The 26612-nt window shown below is 33.3% G+C and overlaps 1 protein-coding gene across 1 annotated transcript; it reads right to left on the bottom strand.

Annotated features, from left to right (window-relative positions):
- Positions 1-4299: 4299 nt before the first annotated feature.
- On the bottom strand, positions 4300-26534 carry LOC110425712 (ubiquitin C-terminal hydrolase 13-like). The gene is made up of 32 exons (XM_021440682.1): positions 26377-26534; positions 26079-26142; positions 25683-25824; positions 25428-25585; positions 22356-22621; positions 22058-22276; positions 21826-21934; positions 21625-21740; positions 21181-21279; positions 18924-19033; positions 17178-17252; positions 16984-17062; positions 16737-16883; positions 16556-16636; positions 16339-16458; positions 14234-14356; positions 13290-13367; positions 12008-12096; positions 11825-11933; positions 11659-11727; positions 11362-11469; positions 10757-10812; positions 10458-10635; positions 10236-10337; positions 10066-10137; positions 8074-8139; positions 7172-7237; positions 6364-6450; positions 6090-6203; positions 5788-5862; positions 5616-5702; positions 4300-5034 (listed from the first exon to the last, which is right to left on the bottom strand). Exons 1-32 carry the CDS (start codon positions 26404-26406, stop codon positions 4993-4995), a joined length of 3336 nt encoding a protein of 1111 aa, XP_021296357.1. The 5' UTR covers positions 26407-26534; the 3' UTR covers positions 4300-4992.
- Positions 26535-26612: the final 78 nt, after the last annotated feature.

The following is a 26612-nucleotide window of genomic DNA, read 5'->3' as shown; positions in this document are numbered from 1 at the left end:
TTTCAGCCTGGAATTCATCAATTTCTTCTCCTGATCTTCAATCAGCTCCTTACTAGGTTGATAATGTGATAATACTGAAATGATAATTTTACCGTTTATTAATTTTAAAAATTATTATTATATAATTTTTATTAATTTTATATTAATTTTAAAAAACTACGATGCTCCCCTCCCTTGGTGCTCCCCTTTCTTAAAGAGATTGATGCTCTTTATTTTTTTTATTTTTTTAAAACATAATAATAAATTTTTAAATTAATAAAGAAAACAAGACATTTTAGTCTGTTACCCGTGTTTACACTTGTAGATTAGAGTATCTATTTTGAAAACTAATAGACTCGCTTGTAATTTCAATTAAAGCTTAGTGGTGTGGGAGTATTTTACCTTTTTTTTTTGTTTTTATTTTTACATGTAGTAGAGATAAGTTCAAGCCTACCTACTACTCTCTTCTCCCTAACTTTCATGTCTCTTCTTCCCTTTGCCCAATTTCTTTCATTTTAAAGGAAAAACCTATTTCAAATCTAACTACAGGAAAACCTCTGTAAATTAATATCTTTAAAATCATGAAAATTTATTAATTAATCAAAATATTATCTAATCAATAAATTAAAAATTTATTAATTACCAAATATTATGAATATTACTTAATTATTGAATTACGAATTATTACTATTCATGACTTGTAAATTATTAAGAATGTCATGGAAAATGATAAAAAAGATGACGTTGAAGATGATAGTTTTGTATTGAAACCTATCTTGAACAAAAACGCACTCAAAGCAACAATTACATAATTTTCTCTTGCAATATGAGAACAATTCGAGTATGCTCATACAGACATCCAGGTACATGCAAGCTCCTACATAATTCTTTTTCTTAATAGAGTTTTAGGGTTGATAAAATTGTGAGAAATGATCATCATAATAAGCCCATTTCAGAATTAATTGTTTCTACATAATTTTAGTCATAAGATAACAAAAGTATCCTTAAAATCATTTCAGATAAATTAAATGCTCTCAATTTTTTTCTCTTGCCATTCATCTGCTGTGCTCCCTATTTTTCTCTCTCGTTATCCATCTCTCTCTAATTTTACCATCATTACCATCCCTCTTTATTTATCTCTTGTCATCACACCATATCATTATCGATTTACAAAGCAAATAGCATGACATGAAAGGTAACAACGTATTTTGGGGTTTATTGGTTTATATTCATAAAATCCTATTTTTGTTTATCTCTCGTCATCTAATTGTCCATCTACAGACCAAAAAGCATGGCAGGGTGAGTAACAACAAGTTCTTGATTTTATTGATGTTGAGTTTTTCAGTGATTCAAGTCTGGTAGAACATACCTTAGCATGTAACAAAATGATTCATGACTTAATGTGTAACATTAGTAGGAAGAAGGGAGCTTTGGCGTGTAATAGCTGGTGTTAAAGCTTTTATCTTGGTGTGTAATATGCTGAAGCCTTGGCCTTGGCGTGTAACATCTGATGCTGAAGCTTTGACCTTGGCATGTAACATCTGCTGCTAAAGTTTTGGCGTGTACCATCTGCTTAGGCTTGTAGTGTCATTTTGTAACAACAACTTTATTAAACATGACATGTAACTTGCTCCTTTGTACTTCCCTACAATATAAACTCTTAGAGTTAAAACGTGTAACAATATTTTTTTAACTTTAATAATATTTTTTTAAACATGATATGTAATAACAATATTTTGTAAACACAGGTTGTAACTTGTTCTCTATCTTTATATTTTACTAGGATATAAACTCTTGGAGTTAAATACCTTCATGATAAAGATAGAGTTTAAAATATAAAGAAATTTGATATGAAAATAAAGATGTATTAAAAAATTATTCAACGTCAATGTTACTCCTAGGAAGAAGTGGATTTGAACAAAAAGATGTTATCCAAAATCCTCTAATTTGGATAAGTAGCTTTTAGGCTATTTTATTTGTTCCATTTCATATAATAAAAAAAACATGGCGTGTAACATCAGTAGAAAGAAGAAAGCTAAAAACAAAGAGTATGGAACTTGAATATGAATAAGTTTTATTAAAGACAATTTTGTATAAAAATCTTTCTCTAAGCTAAAAATAGTTAGAATTGAAAAGAAGGTTATTTTCGAAAACACTTTATCTTTAAGGGTTAAAAAAAATATCTTTTTAGGGTTTCCTTTGAAACCTTAAAAGACCAAAGGCTAGCAAAATGAGATTTATAATATTGATTTAATCCTACTATTTTCTACGAATGCAACCTAATTAGTCCTTTTGTTGAATTTAATCCAACCAAATTAACTACCTTGGAGCTTGGGAAGATTAAATATTTTCAAGTTTCCACACATAAAAAGAGCAATGGACTTTTAGTCATTTCCATCCAATTTCATAAATCATTAATGGACCTTTATAAATTTAACGAAAGAATAATTCTAAAGTTTCCAATTATTAACTTGTTACAAATTTTCATAGAAATTCAATTTTTTTCAAAACTTTATTGTTAGATTTAATTTTCCATTCACAATTTTTACATTAAGCACATATATCTATTTAATAATTTTATTTGCACCATAAAAAAACTACAACCTTTAAGTATATGCATGTTTTTTTATCTAACTCTGTTACATATATATGAAATTAATTTATTTACCCCATGTTTATCTACAAATGTTTATTCTTCTTTAGGGTTTAAACTTTATTTCTTTTTATATTATTTTGTAAATTATTTATTGGGACGCATAATTTAAGAAGGTATAGTAGGAGCACTTGAGTATTTGACTAAAATATGCTTGGATACATATGTGTTGCTGGTAAGGATAACGGTTTTATCCTACTTGTGATTCTTGCCTATTGTACATCAATGTTATGTTTCACTTGCAAGGATGCTAGCATTGTCTCGCTTGTGATTCGCGCCTATAGTACCATGATTCCATCTGTTGAGAATACTCTAGATGATGACTATGTTCTTCATCAGTTGCTTCAACATTGAGTGTGATATGACGATGCTATGTTATCCATCGGTTGGCTACTGCACATGACTATGTTATGTCCAAGGAGGACCACTCTATGATATGATGTTATGGTTATGTAATGGCATGCCTTAGGATGTGAACATGTGATTTATGATATATTATGCTTAAGAATTAAGATAAATGTGAAAGCTTAATGTAAGAGTCATACTTGTATGTTAAATGAAAGACGATGCAATGCAAGCTTTGTGGAGCTTAAGGATTTAGTGTCAATGTGAGCACTTATGAAGTAAGTATGCTGATCACATATGTAGATGACCATATGGTCAGCAGATTCATATGATAGATAAGGTCGATAAGCAGCCTTAATGATGAGATGTGGTAGGTATGATAAGCATAGACTACCCTGCCCTTATATGTGAAATGTATATGCATAAGTAGCGTAGTACAGCTGCCATGTTAATGATAGAGTACCAATGACAAGTGATGTTTGACTTGTCTCACTATGAATGTGTTTAGCCTACTGTTATGTATGCATGTTGGAGGATATGTGTTGTCACTATCCCAACACATTGACTTCCGATATATGTTTTCACTCACTGAGTATTTGTATGTCTCACCCCTTTCGATTGTATTTGTGTATATAAATAGACACCGAGACACCGAAGTTCGAGTAGCTTAACGTCATTGTTTAGATGAATATTTTTGACATTCTTATTAATCAAAATACCATTTATCATTTAAATATCTCCGTGACACTGACGTGGAATGAAAATTTTCAATCACATCACGTCACATCGTCATGCATTAAAATATATTAATATACCTCATCAACATCAGATGATATAAAATGATAAATGATATTTTTTATAAATAAAATATTAATAAACTATCAATCCTAATAACACTTGTACAAATTCAAACTAAATCAAATAATAAAACCGTATCAAAGTGAGTTTAATTTTTTCAATTCGATTAGTTTGACATTTTGTTATTTCGGTTAATTAAATTTGAACGATTTAATTGATTTAATTTTTTATTTGAATTTTCTCAACCGAACTAAGTTGAATAATACCTAATGAAGATAATTGAGCTTTGAGTTCAAAAAACAAATCAAAACTCTTCATTCTTTATTATTCAAATTTTAAGATTTCCAAAACTGATTTCACCGAACAATCCGTTTATACACTTAAATAATAAAAACTTATTCGATTCAAAATAAAAATATCAAGACTTAAACACAATAAATAAAAACCTCAAAAAATTTTTAAATAGTTCAAAAACCCTTTTTCAATATCTGCTTTTCCGAATAGAAAATTCAATACAAAAGAAATTTTTAATCAAAATTCACTCCAAAGCTCCAAACGCAATGTCAATGGGGCACTTAGTTTAAAGCATTCACAATACAATGGCTGAAAATACTAATTTGATGATGGTAAACTGTGTACCATACTTTTTCCTTTCACTAATTAAGAAGGAACACAAACAAGTTGAGCAGATGATGATGATGATGATGATAATGATGATGATATTACACAAGATGGAGCCCCAGAAACAGTGACAACATATACAGGCGCCTCGTGCTCTTTGGGCATCTATGGAAAACCAGTAAACCACGAATTATGAATCTTTGAGACGAGAAACAAAAAAGATATAAATCCTCTACCACGCTATGCTTTCTATACAATCCCCCACTACCCCCTCCCCTCCCCAAAAGAAAATTTCATACCAAAACCCAAAACAAAATCTTGTGTAGTCAATTACAACGGAATTTAACATGACACGCTACCTAAGTCACCCCAGTCACGGGTGCCAAACGGTTCCAAACTATCGGGAAAACATGCATAGTTTCTAGGTTCACATCCTCCCTTACCGCTGAAAGAATCACATCTTCTTTACTCTGTACCAGCTCTTGCAGTACCCAACAATGAGCCCCCTTCTGGCTTCTCCGCTTATTACACAAACCTGCATATACCATCTGGGACGGATTTCACCCGATAAGTTTGTTGTCGCTCATCTTTTTTATCTAATTGTAGATTTTTACGGGCTTCTCAAATGTATGACGATTCTGCAAAATTCAATTAAGAAAAAAGACCATATTTAACAACAAATCACATGTTTCCTTTCTTACTAGCAACTTATTTGGTAATACAATCAACCATGTTTACAAGCTCTTAAGCAAGTTCCAGCTCAGAAAATGTATATCCCCCCGCTGACGGGGTTATCTAGAGTCAATAAACCCAAGTTTCCTTCCACTAACAACAAGCTAAATAAGCTAGTACATGCAGTAACTGGCTTGGATGATACATTAATGACAACTCACAATCACTCTAAAGAATGGGAGTATTTTTCCTGCTCTTTTGTTTGAAGTGGGGGGAAAGGGGAGACCGTTTTTCTTGAGGCCAAAAAGGTTTCATGTCATGCAAAAGTGCCAAGATCTGTAAACTTAGTGCATCTGTACTTTCCAATACCTAAATTTAGAATCTTCTAAGTTTAAACATTTTTCACAAGACCATTGTTCATACCACTTACAATTCAATGATCAATACCATCATTAAAAAAACCATAATCATTATGAAGTGGAGGGGCAATATGGCCGCACCCAAAGTCCCCCTACCTAGAAGAAAAGCAGTTTAGAAATATTCGCACCTGATTTGCTGTATATGACCTCTTAGGGGCATTGTCAGAGTGTTCCAGTCCAAGATACTGTTCCCAGGCGCCATATACATCCCTTCTCTATGACAACAAAAGATCAATGTCAAAAAGAACAGCAGTATCTCAAGAAAACTGACAGGTGCAAAACTTGTACATGAGAGAGAACCTGAAAACGAGTAGACACAACATCCGAGTCCTGAAGATAATCAGGACGACCCAGTGATAAAAATGCAAACCTCCACTGTGCAGGAATAACAAAAAAAATTAAGAAAACACAACAAAGTGAATATTTGAAAAACTGGAAAAAAAAAAAACTGTACAACTGTTCAATTTGCTGACATCCCTAAAAAAACAAAAGGGGAAATGAAAGAAGGAAAAACAAATATAGAAAGCTGAAAAAGATCAGCAATGCAATCTTGATAAGCATAACACAACACCATTGATTTTTGCATCAGGTGGAGATCATACCTTCGTGAATTCTTCATCTGGAACCTGCAATTTTTTCTGAATTCGCACTTTGACTTCAGCCAATGTTTCATCCTCATGAATAACAAGGAAAAATGGCTCCCCAAAATTCTGTACCTGATGTTAAGGGTGATCAAGAAATGAATAGATAAGCAATTAAACAACTAACATTTATGTCACCAAGTTTTAAACTGTCATCATTATAAAACGAATAATATTTTAAAACAATATTGGTCTGCCCAAGGGGAGGGGTGGGGGAGGGCATTCATGCACTTGCCTGTTGGTTTTGTGCTGTGTCTTTCATAAAATGATATACATGAATCAAGCGATCATGAGGACCAAGGTTTTTCTCCTCTTCTGGTACCTAAAGCAGTAAGAGATCAAGATCAGACTAAGAAAGGGGAGAAGGGAAAAGGGAAAACAAGAAGCATTATAGTTTGACAAAATACAAAGAAACTTATAGTATATCCTACCAATTATTTCATTATATGATCCGGATTAGTCAAAACTGTTGGATTATTATGGTCACTATAAAAAATGAAAAAACAAAATAGAATGGGAACATAAATAAGAAAATGGGAAACTACAGAAAAGAAAAAACAAAAATCTCACAAAATGAAAAACAAAGAGAGAATTTTGAATCATTCTCCGATCAAACCTTGGACGTGTTCAAAATCCAACTTTTGACTCAAACTTTGACTTAATCAGTTGCTCCAAAAAGGAAACTAAAGATATTTTCAATTAATTTGTCAGACAACAATCAGCCAAACTAGACAGTCAAACGTTTTGTTGCATGTATGATAGGGTAGGCCATCAAAGGCCATTAAAATTTAACTGGATTATTAAGCGGGCACTACCTTCAGCACTATTATACTCAAACCAGTCAAAGCACTGTCAAGCCTACTATGAATGCAAAACATGCACTTAACAAAGTTTGAGATAGCTCTGCTTTAGTATAAAGCTAATGCGTAGAAATTAATGGAACAATCCATTAAGTTAGGATTTCAAAAGGTGTAATTTACAATATTTAAGACAGGCACATAGAAACATATTCTTGGACATGCTTTTAGGACAAAGAGACTTACCTCCTCTGCACGTAGTGTCCAATATTGATCATTTATATTCTCTATCTTATCACTCAGAGGGAAGATCTGAAAAATAAAAACAAGACAACAAAGTTAACAAAGCAAATGTCTTAGGTAGGAATTCCTGAACAAAACCACAGAAAAAGCAAAGTGGCAAATTTTGGAATTCTTTCTTTCACCCATCAGGTATAAACCCAGTCATTGAATTACTCTAGATAAAGTAGTCTTGATAACTCAGCAATTGAAGCAAAGAAACTACTCTAAAGACGGAGGGAAATTTTAATACACCCCCAAAGAAAAAAAAGACGCAATTTTCAAAATTGACACAACCAGAAAATAAGAATCCTCACTTAAAATCGTTTTAAAGGTTATGGTAATGATACCTGAAAATTTGAGACCCAGGTTCACAAAAACAATTTTCAAACTACAAGATCAAGTTGGGGATACCTTTGCTTAGAATCTAAAGGAGAGCAAGCATTCAATAAAGAAGTTCAAAGATGTAGTGAAATAAGATTTCTCATCAAATTTGTGGCAATAGTATATTATCTCATGCAATGTGACATACAAGAAAACTATTATCAACACTAATTAAGACAAGAACATTTCACTCCAAAGCAACTTAAAACACAAATCCATATCATTACTAGAACTAATCGATTATTTCTGAATTATTTATGATGGAAAAAGAAAACAACAGCTTCCACTTTGCATCACAATTTACATAAAACTTCCAAACATGCATGCACTAACCTCTAGAACCAGCAGAAGCTATGCCTAGCATGCTCACACAGCCAGACACAAGCAGACTCACATGCACATGCTTGTACACACCCATATTTATGCAAAAAATGCATGGCAACACGCTAATGTTAAGAATCTCTTTTGGGATAATTATTGAATACCTTGTATATCTTGTGATAGAAAACCTCAAGTAATCTAAGTTCGGCATTGGGGTGAGACAACTCCACCTGTACCACATAGATGCAAAGCAATTTGCTGAATTCCTTTTTCCAAGGAAAAAATGCAGATAATTTATTCATAGAAGGTTAAACTAGAAGACGTCTTTCATTTAAATAAAGAAACTATGAACAATACAGCATGGATATGGATACGGGAAAGATATGACTTGGCACATAAAAAATATGATTTATGAGGATACTTAATAAGCTGTATGTTTCATGTCATTTATTACCTTTACTCCAAAACCATAAATAAAGCAACAAACAAATCTTTGTCACCAAAAACTCAACAAGAAACAATTTGGCCTTCTACAATTTTCCATAAAACCATTAGCATATTGGTGCCAAAAAGACAAGAAAAGGGTCCATTGGTGGGTGGGTGAAGAACTTAAGCCATTAAAGAAAAGGAAAACACTCAGTCCAAAATGAATCTTAATACAAACCCTCCACACCACTACACTAGTAGAAATCCTTTCCACTTATTTCCTGTTACCTTCTCAGTCTTTTCAACTTTCAAAGCAGGAAATGCCTCATAGAATTATGTAATTTCAGTTGTAGCAAACCAAAATTTCACAAGGTCCTCTATTAATCACCAACAGGGTTTATATCAAACAAAAATATTATCTTGCTTGGATGACATTTGGTGTACAGATGTTGAAACTGCTAAAAACTGATGTGGGTATGGGATCTGTGTCAGATCACCAGACTTGCTGAGGAGATAACACCACAATTTGGGCCAAATTGGTACCCTAACCAGAGCTTTCTTATTCACTATTTTCAGCATTTTTCTTTCTTCACTTTCCTCAGCCATGCTAGAGAGAGATGCAAAGAAGACGCTGAGAAGGGAAATAGGAAGAGAAAAGGGGAAACAAAAAGGAGGGGTAGTGATGTTGGAAGAGAAAGAAACCGATACAAGAAGAGAACTGAGGAGAAAACTTCCTTGGGTACCAGGTGAAGAGAGGGTAACATGACTGGAGAAAGAGAGAAAAAGAAAATGAGAGTTTTATTTTACTTTCTTAAAAATGGTACCTTGAGGTATTTGCATAAGGGCAAGATATACATGGGACTATTCACCCCCAAAAAAAAAGTCTTCCTTTTAAATGGCATAGCAGTGGACCCCGCAAATGATAAATAATTGGCCAACTTGATCAATGATCAAGGAGGGAGGTGGCTCTTTTAAAACACTAAAGGGTTTAGGTAACTTAGAGGTCTGCAGTTCAAATCTAGGGGAAAGACAGGGAATTATGGAAGTCGAAAAAGGCTGAGAAAAAACCAAAAAGGCACGAGTGGAAACTATTAAAGGAACCTTAATTTCACCAATATCAATGAGGATATGGTGATAAAGAAGACAACCATGTCCAGTCCAAGTAGAAAAGCCCCAGATAACGGGAAAAGCTTAGGTTGGTTTTTCGTATCATTTCCCTGTTTGAACTTCTGAAACAAGGAAAAGCCTTGAAGCATTTTGTCATGTCAGTTAGAGCAAACCAAAAAGACAACAGCTCTTAAAATTGGAATATCAAGGTATCCAACAATATTTATGTTAGAATACCAGAAAGAAAAATATTGTAACAAAAGCAATATTTTTGTCTTCTCTATGTCCTCTGCACAGATACCTGTCTATGCAGGCACATAAGAAACTGCAAGTTATCATTCTTCTTAGAAATTTCAGAATTGCAAACTGATATCATATCATTAAAAGGGCACTGCATGCACGTAGTCCAGAATTTGGTAATGAGTCCATATCCGATTTAAGTATGACAGTATGATAAGGGACCTGCACTCGTGCCACATATCAGCAGTGGAATGAAAGTTCTTTCTCTAGAAGGTAAAATGATCGTTAAATCTAATTCATATTGATTTAAGGCATGGTTTCACGTTATTTATATTTTGAAGAAGAAATTTCAGGAGTGGCTAAATCAAAGTTGCAATAAATACCTTTGTCTTGAGGTCATCAAGAACATCCCCTACAGTGCTCTGCTTTGGCAATCTAATAGTGTGAATCACTACCTGAGGATAAACAAACAATCTATGAGAGGAACAAAACATGGCAATACACTTTGAAATAAATAATAATTGAAACATTTAATTTCATAATCTGCACTCACTTCATCTTTGGTAGCATGATGAAACGCAACTTTCAATGTTTTGAGGCCTTGGAGTTCTGGCAAAGGGATATCCAATACTTCATAATACAGAATATCAGAAGTCTACGAAAAACAGAAACATGCATTGTTTCAGGAATAATCAAAATTTTCATAATAGATTGAAAAATATTAAAGGAACGATGACTAATATCAAACAGAATCGTAATTGGTGGCCAGTAAAACCTGATTGTAGTGAACCAGCATGTCCAACAGGTGTTCCACTCCTCGGTACTTGATAGGTTGGGGTTTAGGTTGCTGGGAATAACAGTTATGGGATGTAAGCCTAATTTTGGAAGGATCATCCAAGCCAAGATGTTGAGCGACCCTTTCAACAACATCATCATAATTGTGAAGCTTTGACCTAGACATATGATACCAAGAGCATGAACAATCATAAAGCAGAAATTCAATAAAACTCATTAAAATCACTTCAGAAGATACCCACTAAAAAATTGTGAAGCTTAGTGATAGGACAAACTTACAACTCAAGAGTAAATTCATCCTCCTTTGGCTTTTCTAAAGATCGAAACCGAACAACCTGCATATGATCAATTTGAATAAAAACTTATTTTGAGAATAAAAGGCCACAATTAAACTTAAATGTAAAATATGTACAATATAATGGGGTTTGAATTAAAATCACAGACCTCCAGAAGGTATCAGTCACTAAATTCTTCAACTTCTAGATTTAAAATAGATATTACAGATGAAATGATTCCACAAAAGCTAGTTCATTTAACCACATAGCACCTCAAAATCTTCCCACTTTCTAAAATTCCATCAATGTGAGGGAAAAAAAATTATAAAGGATTTAGAAATGTCTCACAAAGAGATAACCCACAGTGCAGTTTTTTTTCCTCCCTACGAAATAAAAAACTATGGCTAATCATTTTTGCTGCAAGTTAAACTATGCTGTCAACATCACCAAAAATACTCAACCCATATCCTTATCACAAGAGAAAACATTAAAAAAAAATGCTGCAGCCTAGAAAAGGAAAATTAGAACCTTGTCAAATTGTCACTCTTCATGTAGTAAGAACATGATTTCGAAGAATTAATCCTCCTACCAAGAAGATTGATCCTATACCTGACGGTTATGCACATACTCCAGAAATGAAGGAACATCAGGATTACGGCATTGTTCGCTTCCAATTTCAGATGGATTTTGGAAGCATAAAATATCCCCATCCTCAAGCTGTAGTTAGAACATATGTTCAGAAGGACAGAAAATAACATAGAAAATAAAATCTTACAAAAAATTAGAACTGAAAAGTTATTCAAAAACTAGCGTACATATAATTGACTAAAAGGTACAAAAGTGATCTATGACAGGCCTGCAAACTTATGAAAGATATCACTGTAATTAATCATTGATATATCACACCTGACTGGTACGGAATGTGAGCTTCTTGTCAATGTGTTCGCACATGACATTGGGGTCAAATTTTATTTCCTGTAAATAGAACACATAAGTGAGATGTGGTGCATATAAAATTGATTTTGAAACCAGATGCATGCAAGACATAATAACCACATTCTGGATAGACAACCTCATAAAGTTCAATCTCTTCATCAGGACCAAAGCCAGCCATTTTGTTGATCCTTGCTAGTATTTCCATTGGCTTGCCAGCACTCCTCACATACATCCTCCCGACATAACTAACATCACAGAAGTAAAAGCGTTAGTAGTCACAAAAATTCCACTCCAAGGAAAAGCAGGAGATGGGAATTACCGGAGCTCCTCGTTAATACAGTCATAGTGTTTAAAGAAAAGAAGAATATCTTCTTTAGTCCTCTCAGGTGGAGGAACTGGCCGCAAATCCTGGATAATGGTAGAGATCAGTCAAAAATAAAGGTTTATCACAGCAACAAAGAGCTTCAGGCAAGCCAAAATAAAAAATAAAAAAAAAAAACCCTAGAATTTTGCCTGCGTGTTGCTGTGGGTGCAAAATTTTTTAATTAAATTAGTTTTAGTTTTTGAAAATATACATATTCTCCTTTCTACATATCTTAGTATGTGCTAATATTAATATACCATAAAAATCATTACAACATTTATATATTAGTAATTAACATTAATTAAAGATTTTTATTTTTTGTTCATAATAATGTTATTATTGCTGATATAACTAGTTAAGTCTCTCAAATTAACTTTTATATACAGTTAATAGTATGAAATTAGAACTTAAGCATTTTGTTTAACGATAAGTGTATGCATCTCCCTTATCAAAGGGCTGGTTTCAAATCTCATCCTCAAAAGTTATATTCAAATTTTTTTTAAAAAAATGAAACCACGCATGAATACAATGTTCATGCATCATATCACTTCATAAGTATATTACATATAAAATATTTAACATTTCAAATCTATTATTTAATCTTGTTTCTTTTTATTTAATCAAGTTTTTTTTTTTTTACATTTCTTTCACTTTCATTTCTTTATTTTTGAAATTATAAAAATAATAGTATGAAATAGAATATATAATCCATTTAAATAAACATATAAGCATATTACATTGTCCATAAATCAATAAAAGAATTTGCTTCCCTAAGAATAAAAACAAGAAGTTTAAATCAATTTTAACATTTACATTGTAATTAATTAACATTAATTTTATATTTTTATTGTTTGTTGTCATGAAATTAATAGTTGATTGATATGCTTTTATTTAAAAATATATATATGATTTTATCAATTATATAATACTAATTTAAATATATTATATAATCATATACTTATTTCATTTTATTAAATGTATCTTTTTATGCCACGCTTTTATTTTATTTTTATTTAATAAGAATGTTTATTATGTCATTTAGTTCGTTTCCCTTTTACCTTTTCTTCTTCTTTTCCCTATTTCTTCCCTTTTTTTCATTCCTTAATGGCTTACCGTAAGGCTTTGACACCTAATTAGCCACCAAATGGGCTGCCAAATGTAAGCCAATTACTCCCCCTAGGACCTTACTTTTATTGTTGAATACTTTTATCTATTGTTTAGATTATCAAATAGGTACCTGCCCAAGCTCCACTTCCAGGAACAACTTCAGCTCTGCATTATTTGCCTTATTTGAAACCTCTCTCAGTTGTCCAACCTTGAGAAATGGAAGTTTATTACAAAGAGATCACATTATACATCAAATACTGTACTAAGATAACAAACAACAAAAATACAAAGCAGATAAAGTGGGTGGACAACCAAATCCTATGCCTGCAGGCAACCTGGAAAGAGAAGGGTTTACTACAAATGTTACCCGTTATTAAGGACTAGCAATATGTATATGAATCTTATTATACAATCAACCATATCTTTACATAACTCAATCCAAATCCAGAATTCACTCAAATACTCGTGAGTTAATGCTACAATAAATCTTGTCAGTGGCAATGGCCATCCTTCAATTCATGGTCCCAAATTAGATCAAAGGTCAATGGAACAACAGAAAAGAGCATGAGCTCTTAAAAATATTTTCTACCAAACATATTCAGGTAACCCTTATTTTGGTCACTTTTGGGAACTCCTTTCACAAATATAAAACCAACTGCCACAACCCCAAAGACACAAGGATTATGTTCTTACAAGCAGCAAACCAAAAAGAACCTAAGCTTCACTTTCGGAATATTCACACCTACTCCATCACCCTAGATAACATCACTGCCCCTTCCCCACCAGGGCAAGACCTCTATCATTGGCTGTCACAAACATGACATAGTCGCAGGAGGTGCTCCATAACCATTTTATAATCGCTCACAATTTACATAATGCAATGAAACGTCAAATTTAACACATTATTAAGACTGCCACTAAAAATTTTAAGTTGACAAAGAAGCAAAACAAAACAACTGACAGAACTATAGAATTTAAATTGATTATTTCAAACAGTTTTTCCAAAGATGATGTTCACCAGCAGGGCCATAGACCATAAATATGCGACAGGTTAAGAAATCAAAAGTCACTTACTAACTGTGCTTCCTCCTGAGGGGTTAATGGTCGATTTGGACGGTATGTATGGTTTTGACGCTTTGCCCACAACCAAAAACGTTGATATTGCACAGGAACACCAAACTCTTTAGCAACTTCTTCCTGAGAAGTAAATATTAGGATGTTAAGAGTCAAGAAACTTTTACTGGGCATGGACTTCAATATTAGAAATAAAAAATTTACGTTGGAGTCAAGACAGAAAAATATCATTACAAATACAAAATACAATATAAGAAACAAACAAGAAGATATATAACTGAAAAGCATACCATCCAACTAATTTTAACAACCAGCAAGAGAGAAAACACCTGCATTTTAGTGGCACTAACTAAGACCAAGCACATGCAGAAATCCAACAAAACTTTTAATTGACATCATCACATGGTTATTGGTAAAGCAGTTAGAACTATATGAATCCTTTTAACTGCTTGATCAGAAACGACTGAAAACAAAAGCAGTGAAAAAGTATTGTGCATCCTTCTCCTTCTCTCCATCTTTATCTGCTTTCGCTCGGTCATCACAACCCACACCACTCAAGTCATTGAGGATCCGTCACTAGCAAGAATCTACCGGCCAGTCAACCCTTTTACTTATTTTCTTTTTCTTTACCCTCTTCCCCTGCTTCCCGCACTCCCTTGGTGGAACCAAGCCTTTCCTAGCTCTATAAAATCCCTAAAATTCCCTTCTCTTTCATTGATTTCCATTAAGCATAAATATAATACTGATTTGATGGCTTAACATGATTCCTAGGCATTCGATTCAATTTTTAGTTTATTTGGTGTTGGATTTGAGGATTTTGGGAATAGTGAGTTCCAAGGGTGTTTGGCTTTGTACTCTTTGGTGTTTGACTAATTCTCAATTAAACCAAAACTCAAAACTTGTACAAAATGACTGAGATTAATCTCCATTACTGAGTTTTGAATCAAAGAAATTAAGCGTCGACTTTGGGTTCTTATCACTTTTTGACTGTATTATTTATTCAAATATGTTAAGAGTGTGAGTGAGAGAAAGGAGGAAAAGAAAGAAAAGAATGGGAGGAAATGAGTGAAACAATACTGCTAAGCCATCAGCCATGAAAAGCAGCAGTAAGATAAAGAAGCAAAAAGTGTGTGCTAGAGGAAGTGGGAAAAAATGTTTTCTAGAGTAATGAAGAAAGATGAAAAACAAAAATAAGTTTAAGAGAAGCGAAGAAAGAGAAAAGTAAAAAATAATTAAAAAAAGAAAAAACTATAACCAACCACATGATGTCACATCACTAACACGTCGGCACGCAACACATGTTTCATGTTTCTCGTATTTGAAAAGAAAAAGGCTAAATCTCTGAAAACATGAAGCTGGGAATATTACAGAACAACCCTTACTTAACATATCAGTATCCTTTATGGTTTGCATCACAAATGCCTTTGGTTAATATGTTATGGCAGTAAATGTTAACATATCAGCATCCTACAAAGAACCTGAGTAATGGCAGAAAATGTTCAATCAATGAAAAGAATTAGCAAGGAGACATACCAGTGTTTAGGGTTATGATACAATAGATTCCACTAAAAATAAACTTGTCATAATCCATTTCCTCAATGGTAATGAGAAAATGAATGAAAATGGTTACTAAATGGGTCTTGTCATTTCTTTGCCTATGTTGACATGAAAATTGATCCATCTTAGTTAGAATTAGTTTGCTCCCCAAAAGTAAAATTATGTTGAACAAAACACTAGAAGATCCGTATGGCCACAATCCCATACATACAGGAAAAGTATCAGGAAATCACCCATTGTTAAGAAAGTAAAAGGAAAAAGAAAAATCAAAAGGAATCATTGAGAACAAGAAACATGGTATTACTTTTCACTTTCTTTTTTAAGTACCAGACAATTAACTAAAACAAGTCAAAGAAAGAAAAGAAAAGAAAAACAGAAAAGACATACACAGTCTTCTTTATTAGATCACTTTATACAGGAATTCAAATAATTGAAAAAGTTTGACTAATAATTTGCAATTTAGCAATTTCCAGAAAGCTGAGTCTGATCTTGCTAACCAGAACCTGAACAAAAATTTCAACAGAAAATCTAACATGATATTTAAGTACCTTGAAAACATTAAAAGGCGTCTGTTTCTGAATACGAAAGCTACGGACTTTCTCATGATCCACAAGATCAAAGTATATATCCCTTCCAATCTGTTTAACTAGGTCCTCATCACGTGCAACCTAAGGGCATAGGAAAATGGAATCAGAAACCATATATTAGAGAGAGACCGAGAGAGAGAGAAAGGAGGGAGAGGCCTAAGAGAAATTGTGCGTGTACCTTTATAACAGTATAGAGATGTGCCTCTGCTTTTTCCTTTCTCTTTTGCTCCTTTTCTTCTTGCTCTTTCTTCAATCTTATCTGAAATGTGATGTTCATAGCACACAGCAACGCTTTGCAGCGAACATAAACAGGATTGCAAATATAAATTACTATTAACAAGAATCAGCAGCCATCTTACTCTCAGGTGTTCAGCAATGTCCTTCTCATCCACATTACAGATTATTTTGTCTTTGTCACTTTCTCGTATATACACAAGCATATATGCATTTGAATATTTGGTAAATTTAAATGGGGTGTTGTTGAACCCAGGATTTGTCTGTGGTAACTGTTGAAACGAAGCAGGAAAGATAAAAAGTATCAACTGAAAAAAATAAATTGCATAAAAGAAAAATCAATTGTGACAAGCAATAACCAGAGACTAGTACCTCTTCTTCACCACCATATTGCTCCTCCAATGCCCTTTTCATGTCTTCTTTTGTCACTCGTTCATCATCAAACTTAAACCTAGATGACCAATTTCAGTGAGCACTAAAGCGACCATGTGAAAAAACAGGAAAATAACGACAGGCAATCAGCATATAAGTTTGGCTTCCAGAAATTTATGAAACATGATAGGTACCACTGATCTGACAGGGTTGGCCTGATATAAGCATAGTAGTGTCCACCATGCACCCCACCACTGTGAACCAAAACACTGCATACAATGTTACAGAATTATGATTATGTTACTACTATCCTCTTGCACACTCATCCTTGTGAGTGTATTAATAGAATGGTTTATATATTTTTAAATAAGCAGTTAAATTAAGAGAAAAAGATGGAGAAAACTTTAGCACAAAGAATAACATAAAGGCAAAAAATAAATCTCTATTTGCACAACTTAATCATTAAAATACCACTATATTCTTATATTGACATTTTTGTTACTACTTATTTCATTATTTAATAAATTACTGAATTGGCCTCAACCAAATCCAAGGAAACCAACTCAACTATTGGCTTAACATATTAGCATAAATTATTATTGCTAACCTAAATTATAATTATAATATCCATAAAGATAACTGAAATGCACTTATCATCAGTTGAAACAAGCACACATTTATACAAGGCAACAGACAATTTTTAGTGATAGCCAACTTCATTGAATGAATGAACGAGTAATGCTTCTTAACATCAAGTAACCAACAGAACCAAACAATTAATTGTTATAATGATGATGATGGCACCTTAGAGGTGGCTTTTTATGATTTTGTTTCTTCACTTATCCCAAAAAATGGTGGTGATGATGATGATGGTCATGACAATGACACAATATAAAACCAACTTCATTAACTAATGAACAACAAATAATACTTCTTAATATCAGGCAACCAACAAAACCTAATAACTAATTGTTATAATGACGATGATGGCGCCCCTTAGAGCTGGGTTTTTGTGCCTTTGTTTCTTCACTTATCCCAAAATTGGTGGTGGTGGTGGTGGAAATGATGATGATGGTGATGATGATGATGATGATGATGATGACGATGAAATAAAATTTATAACCAACAGAAAGCCAGGTTCCAGCAGAATAGGGCCAAAAGAAAATAAAGAAACCACAAAAGAAATAATGGCCATGCTCACAAACCAAAACAAGTTTAACACAATGCAATTACCAATCTGATCAATGAAAGTATGAATAGACTATCAATTAGCCAATAACGACAATAACTGACATAACTACTCATCTGTTACGAGTGGTCCAAATGAAGAAAAGCAAACAAATTACTTTTGGACTTGAAATCAACACTTTTCTTCAGCAAATGAAGATTATTTTGGTAATTATATCAGTTCTGGGAAGAGACGCGATTTATAAGATGAAATTATCTTTTCTGTTGCTTAAGGTAGGGTTAGAGTAATCTGATTTTTCTTAAGAGTTCAAGTTAAAGCAGGATTTTAGTAAACTGGAGCTAATTAAAAATTTATTAAAATACTCATAATTCTTTGGGTTAACCAGGACTATTTTGCTTATCAAAAAAAAAACCTTGTAATTTAGAGAATTCTTATATTTCACGTTGTCGTTCTTGCTCTTAAAACTTGTTGCATGCACATTAACGAATTCCATAAATCATTGAGATCTGATTGAACGGGACTTCTACATATTTTACATAATTAATTAGATTTTAGTTAACATTATATCAAGAAACATGACTGATTGATTGAATGGCCTAGTATTTGTGGTTGAAAACTGATTTAAATTTCTAGAAATTTACTTTTCTTTGAAACTTTCTTGAATTATGAGAGTCTCTTCCAATCAAGGGAGGACAAGAAGGCAGTTGTTCCAGAAAACAATATGATAATTACTGCATGTCAAACTGAATACCTGTGAAGAGTATAAAGGTTGCGAACACTTCTATCTGCCTCAGGTGATAAATACTTGCCATTCTCCCTATCTAGATCAAGTTGCAAGGGGAACTCATAGCGATCATTTATCTGTGACAAAAAATATTATTAAAATACAAACTTATTAAAGAAATGAATCTGCAGATATAGAGATTAAAGATGACAGATTTGAGACAAATGCATACAAATGCACACGCGCACACACGCATAAGATAACAAAACAGAAAGAGCCCAATAGCATTTATGCAAGCTTTCATGTTCAAATAAATCCTTTAAAAACCTATTCTCTCAAATTTCCAATCTATGATGCGCTAACAAATTTATCTTACATCATCTCTCTCCCACTTTAATACACAAATTATAAGCTTACAAACTCTGATAAACTCTGACGGTATCATAATTTGTATCTTGGTTTATTATATCACTGTTTTAAGAAGAGGTAAAAAATTTAAGACAACGCTCCTTTAGGTTCTTTTCCAGAAGCATGCTTTACATAAATTGCAAACATTTGATTGTCATAGTAAAGGAAAATACAAGCAACGTGAAAACTTAATGCTTTTGACTATTCAATTGTAGACAAATATCATGGGGACCCATGTGAAAAATGGGAGTCAATATGCTACCTAATAATATTCATATAGTCAAAAAATCATTTATGTTGAAAGCAATGATCTCTAGCAAAGGCCGGGAGTTTTACATATTACTATTTGTGCTTATAAGAAAACAGAACAATGGTCTCAGAAAATATATAAACCATTCCCATTAACTTGTAAAGTAAAGTAAAAAAATGCTAAAAGTGATGCAGCGAGTTAGCATCGAAATAAAGGGTAGCACCTAACTATGCCTTTAAGGTTAATAACCCAGTTTCAAATATTAAAACTTTAAACTCAAGTTTGAGAGAAGAACTTAGAAATATTATTCGATGATCCTAAAAACTAAGCTTAAGGGTCCTATTTATAACATTATAGCCCTTAATCCTAATAAAACTCTACTTCTGGTTGTCTAGTACAACTAGAGTAGTTAACAAGAGATTTAATTCCTAACTGAAAATCCCTATCCTAAAGTCCTAGTACAAGTAAATTAAATAAAAAGGAAATTCTATTATACCTATAATTCCTATGTAGACTCCTAACAAACAAGGAAAATATTAAAATTATGAACATGCCCATTTATGGCTTTTGGGCTATTCATCTTAGCTCTTGACGCCCAGCCTGCTCCAAGAAATTATCTACTAGACGTTCTACGTCAAAAAGAACCCCATGCAAATATTACAAGTGTTCCTTCACACCAACCATCTATCAAAGCTAAAGCCTACATGATATTCTCTACATGGATCTGCACTAATATACTTGAAAAATAAGTTACCTATGTAACATTCGGGAGTTTTACATATTACTATTTGTACTTATAAGAAAACAGAAAAATGGTCTCAGAAAATATATAAACCATTCCCATTAACTTGTAAAATAAAGTAGAAAGTTGCTAAAAGAACCCCGTGCAAATAATACACATGTTCCTCCACACCAACCATCCATAAAAGCTGCAGCCTGCATGATATTCATTACATGAATCTGCACTAATATACTTGAAAAATAAGTTACCTATGTACCATTCAATAGCATTGAGCATTAGAAACAACTCGGGGCTAAATCATTTAAGAAGGGAAAATATTACTTTCAACATAGAAATACTTCAGGAAATTCAAAATTTTCTTCTATATATTCTTACATTAACAGAGAAGACAAAATTCAGATATTTTCACTTTATTTAGAAATAAAGAAAGATATTCCAAATATAATTTGAAAAAGAAGTTCCAATATAACTTTTAGAAGTAAATTCTCACATAAACATATTATGGTAATCACAGAATGTTTACAGATAACCATTGAGATTGAACAACTTCTCAGAAGGGGAAGATAAACTTCAAACTATCATAAGAAATCATCCTTCTAAGTCTTTCATGAACCAAAATTACATAAATTTATACAAAAAAAGAAAAGCCTGCAAACCAGAAAAATAGAAAGCCACTAACATTCATTAAACGGAACACCATCTTAAATCAGCTTTAAATGGAGCCTTATCCTAGTTTGGGTAATGAAATGTGCTTAGAGTTCTAGAAGCTATAGTACATGCTTCAGAGTAACTTTAACAAACTAATTGGAACAAGACAAGAATGGCACTCATAACAGCAGCAGAAATATATAAACAGTATATGGAGTTGTCTATCAGCTACTAACCTTTACCATAGTATCCCGCATGAAATCATACTCAAAACGTTTTAACTGAAGTTGAAGGACAGGAGGAAAGTCCATGAAGAGAACACCTTTCCTAGCATCCTGGAAAAATCCCAAAATCACAAAATTTCTTTTACCGTTATCTTTAGACAGAACATTTAAGCAAAGATACTAAGACACGTATAGAACATTCAGTTTAGTAGTCCATGTCAAGAAAACCATATCTCTATAGACAAGAAATCCCAAATTAAGACCATGAAAGATTCCCAACCATATTTAAATAACGAAATCCAATGAAAAAGACAGCAACAGCCATCCAAAGACAAGCAGATATAAATCAACTTATTCAAGTCCTTCACAGTTTTTCGAAAATGTAAAATCCTAGTATTGAGTTCTAAATTTCCATGTAAGCAAGTTGAATTGATGGATTTCTCGAAGGCATCTCACCTGTAAACCATACTGTTCGGCATGATACCTATTGTCACCCTCAAGACGCTCCACTTCAACATATTTGTCAAAAGAAGCATAGACATCCTTACAGCCTTTGACATCAAGCTGAAGATCTACAAATAATTGTATCAAATTCATAAGGCCCACAAAATCAATCTTTTATAATCTAGTCATCCATTGTAACCATAAAAACTGTACCATAAAATGATTCCTTTCTCGTTGACTTGTAGTCCACATTGATGCATTCAATATAATTCATATGATGCCCTTCAAACAACTGCTGTATTGTACCCTCCACAACTGTTCCCTGAGTTTTTTTTAAAAATTAATGTGAAAACGAAAAGAAGAAGAAAGAGAGATTTTCAGAAACCCTGTGAACATACTTAGAAGCAATCAATCACAAACTACTAATCATAGAAAACTCCTATACCTTCATTTTGTCTTCAAGCTTTTCACAAAGAACCCTGTTAAGTTCCTGAACATCATGCTGCATGAAAGAATCATATGTATCCCATCCAAAAGATTTCGTCAACTCCTTGGTAGCCACACTAGTGTCACTATACTGAAGCTTATAAAATAGACTCTGCAAAGCCAAAGGAATGCTCCCTGAGGGCATGTCGTTTTCAGTGGTTGGCATATGATACACAGCCTGCAATGTATAGTTCAAACATTGAACTTCCATGAGAATTTTATCTGTGAGGCATGTAAGAAAAAAAAAATATGCTAACCTTTCTAAAGTAGGGAATATGATAGAGTGTTTGCAAGAGAGAGTTCATGTAGCAGGTGGCTCCCTGATTCTTGAGTCCAACATAACCAGTCTCCTTTTTCGAGTCATGTAACCAATAATCATCAACCCTACGGGCAGCAACATCAGCTTCTACTATGCATGTGTCATTCACAAGAAAACCTCTACTAGGGTCATATAATTCACCAAGAGGCATGAACGAAGTGAAGCCCCAATCACTTTCACGCGAATTAAACTGATGCTGTGTATCTACAAAGAGAGATAAAGAGTGTCAATCACACAAATTTAAGCCTACATAATAATGAAAAATCCAACAAGTGGATACCGTGATAATTTTTAAGAAGCCAAAATTTTCTACCACTGAATATCACGTAACTCATCGGCATCTTTAAGAGTGCATTGTTATAGTGAAAGCTCATTTTTGAAATTGATCCACCTCCACTTTCTTGGCTGAATTACATATTATAGAAAAACCTGACCCATTTTATCACACTCTTATCCACAATTAAGAAATCAATTGTTGGAATAATCTTCAAACATGCATTTTTGAATTCCAATAATATCTCTATTCTTGACCCAAAATTTTTAAGGTTCCATGCTAATCTTGCCTTTCTTTATTCCATTCTCTATCATCTATTCCCAAAAATGTTTTAGACTCCCAAGCTTTAATGGCCAAAAACTTGGTCATTCTAGCCTTTCTTCAGACAATTTTTCTTGACGTTCACCTGGGATATCACCTACTCTAGAACTTTAATACTGAGCTCATCTAGCTGCTGTAGAACTTCTGCATGATTTTCAACAATTAGTCTAGCAATTTTCCCTCAGATATTTTTCTTCATAATGGAATTTAGAAACAGGAGGTCCTTCTAACTCTGGACGGTCTAACAGATACTCATAATTGTTACAACAAAGTAAGCATGTATCATCTTTTACCATATGGGGGAAAATTGAAAAAGTGTGTATTGTAAGTTGTAACTATGGTGAACAAAAGACCAATAAAGAAGAGGATATAAAGTAAAAATGTGGAGAACTGCTTTGGCTTGATGCCAAACTGTTCTCGAAACAGATTTCGAGGAGTATATCTACAGGGCTCTGTATTGAGTTAGTTACAGTAACTAACCATAATCTAACTTGGACAAGGGTTTCATATTGTGTTCAGTTTAATGCCGAAAAAGGGGCTGGACTTAAGGAATTTGGTTCCTCAAATTTTCTGGAACAAGAAAACATTTTATTTTGGGTGGCTAAATTGGTAAGAAAATCACTAGGAAACCTATGTTGACTTGGGATTTAAAATTGATGATAAGAAGGAACTTCAAATGGAACATGTCTAGCAAAGTGAGAAACTTGGGGCTATTTTAAGGCTGTAAACAGTAACAAAATAAATTTAGACAAGCATTTCCCAAAAGCAAATGCTCATAATTTCAAAACTAGATGCCCCCTAAGAATGTGAAAATTAAAAACTTAAAGTATACCCTCAACTCTCTACAATTAGGCTTCTAAATAAGAAGCTAACTAATAAACATACAACGATTATGCTACAACTGATGAAAATATACATTAATGCTTTAGAAACTCCTAGAAAGCCTAGACTCAACTAAATTTCCAAAATAGGCAAACTTTTAATTTCAAACTAGTCCCAGTAAATCAAATCATTCTATATTTCTATATTATTTAAGAAAACAAGAAATAGAATCTTTTAAGATCTACTCTTCTACAAATACAGTTTCCATGTGAAGATCATACCATAGTTCACCTAAATATAAACTGCTATTAACAACAGTCAGCCCATTGTTTCAAAAAAATAAAAACCCAAATGCTGGCTAAAATAAAACTGGACATTGATACAAGAGAGCAGGCTTCCATAGAAATGAACATTTCTCCACTTCCCAAATGAAAACAATTAGATTCTAGACATATCTATCATACATTTCACATTACGAAATCTCTCATGAGTAAAATGCCACCCATCTATTTGATCTTGTGGGTCATGATAACATAAAATTTCACAATATCATTAGATTTTTCAGGATCATCTAAAAATTTTAGCTTCAAACTACCTTTTTCATTCCCTACTTTCAGCGGCATAGTTACAAAAGAATCTTCTTTACCAAAATTTCACTAAATTTATTTTGCACTCTTATGCAGTAAACTTTGCCTGACTTTATACACACTTATTCAAATATTGTCAGGTGCAGATAGATTTATGACAAAGTTATAAAAGCAAGATAACATGTATACCAATAAAACCTAAAATTTCTCTCAAACTTTTGTTAACCATTTCATTGGACAATTAATTTTTCATATATGAACTGCATTCAACGTATATTTTCTTAAACAGAAGAAAATCCACAAACAAGGCAAACCAACCGTCAATGGGTTCCATATATCAGCATTATGCGAGCCAAAAAAATCAGAACCAAACATTTCTTGAATAGTCAATGAGCTTCGGGTGACAGAGCCCCAAGACCCATTATTCTTCAACATACTAAAGTGAACTCCACTTCCAAACAGCCAAAAAGAAGTCAGCTTATTCAAAAGGTATCCAATGCAAATAAGGAATAACCTAATTGATAGTCACTCCTCTCCTCCAGAAAGAAGGCCCCAGCCCCAGGTTCAAATCCTCCTCCCAAATGAACAATCAGAAAAAGCAAAAGATGCAAGAAGACACACTAAGTATAAGCTGAATTCAAGCTAAATCTTGGATACAATTTGACAGAATGTTTGCAACATACAAGCTAGATAAAATGATCGTTAAGCAATTTCCTAAAAAGAACCACTTGAACATAAAAAACGGATGTGCAGACTAGCAATCAGAGCAGTAAACAATTCATAAATAGGCACGATGACAATAATGAACATTCGTTAATGCTGATATTCCAACAAAAGAGCACATGAGTATAAATTACGTCTCTCATTTTCTGTCAATAAAATAAACACTAAAGTTTGATGAATGCAAATGGGCATGTAAAACAGTTAATGAACAGCATACTATGCCAATAGAACTGCCATATAAGGGTTCATTGAACTCCTATAATGCCAGTACACCCAGATATACCTTTTCTAACTGTATATTTGTTATGAATTTGGTTGACGACAGCTAGGCTGAACTGTGCATATCTACTCCATCCGTAAGGTAAAGTTGCTGAATCCGCAACATCAAGATACATTGACAAATGATCCACATTGTTACCCTTGGGGAAAACAAGTATCCGCCTGTGCATTACAATTCAACACAAATCTTATTGATTGATAAATGCAGAAAACAATAGAGCAAGAACTCAAACAAGCACAAATCAATCAATCAAACTACCATTTGTAGCCTCCAACAAAGAAGATATCAGAGTAGAGCTTCTTAGTATTAAGCCTTGAGAAATTCTCAATTGTCCACGTAAACCTTCCCGATGGCGGATCATCCACTGCCTGCGCATCTACCGTACTTGCAGCTTCTGCCGCTAATAATATATAAAACCAAAATTAAAAAACATTAGAGAACTTGAAATTCATGAATTACAGCAAAATTTTTATAAAATCTCAGCGATACGGAAAATGCATGATGATGTAAACGTAGCATTTCATTCAGTTGAAACTTTAAAAGAAAAAGAAATGAATTCGTCATTTCTTGAAGTGAAACTCAACTCTCTTTCCGTTTAATGAAAAACAAAGCGAAAAAAAAAAAAGAAAGAAAGAATTGAATTGAAAATTTTACCTTCCATTGGCTGAGGACCTTCAACGAAGTCATTGTGTGGGACCAACATCTCATCGTCCTCCTGCTGCAAAAACATCAACAGAAATACGAAATGAGACAGCGTTCGGATCTACTGATCAAAACCCTAGGAGTCTAAGCATGGACTCGCAAATAATGATGAACTTTCTTTTCAAGCTGGATTGAGAGAAGCATGGAGGCAGTTAAAAACGCGGGCCTTTTGGGGATCGAAATTGAATTGAAGCGACATAGAAGAAAAGAAAAGGAGAAAAAAGGCAAGAGTGAGAGATTGGATGGTTACATCTAATGGTGGAGACGTCATCAGAGTCATGGGCGGTGATGGGCGGCCGTTCGATCGACTGAATCTGTTAGAGAGAGCGAGAGAGAGAGAGAGAGAGAAAGGGCTGCAAGTAGAAAGAAATACTGAGAGAGGGAAGCAGAGGGGAGCACGATTGGGTGTGGAAAAGAGAGAAAACTGTTTTGTACGGCAAGGGACAAATCAGGAATTTCAGGGAAATACATTATCTGTTTATTTAT

Source organism: Theobroma umbraticum, unplaced genomic scaffold, assembly GCF_002168275.2.
Source record: "Theobroma umbraticum cultivar Fairchild unplaced genomic scaffold, ASM216827v3 scaffold_12.1, whole genome shotgun sequence".
NCBI classification, from domain to species: domain Eukaryota; kingdom Viridiplantae; phylum Streptophyta; class Magnoliopsida; order Malvales; family Malvaceae; genus Theobroma; species Theobroma umbraticum.
The sequence above is the reverse complement of the archived record's forward strand: the minus strand, read 5'-3'. Positions and strand labels throughout refer to the sequence as shown.

What these genes read in the sequence shown, in the direction of transcription:
- LOC110425712 (XM_021440682.1), bottom strand. Translation starts at nt 26,406, where the DNA reads ATGACTCTGATGACGTCTCCACCATTAGAT. An exon ending in CCAACCCTGTCAGATCAGTG is followed by an intron (nt 17,063 to 17,177) that starts GTACCTATCATG and finishes TTGGTCATCTAG; the next exon opens with GTTTAAGTTTGATGATGAAC. An exon ending in TCACATTCCGTACCAGTCAG is followed by an intron (nt 11,470 to 11,658) that starts GTGTGATATATC and finishes TTCTAACTACAG; the next exon opens with CTTGAGGATGGGGATATTTT.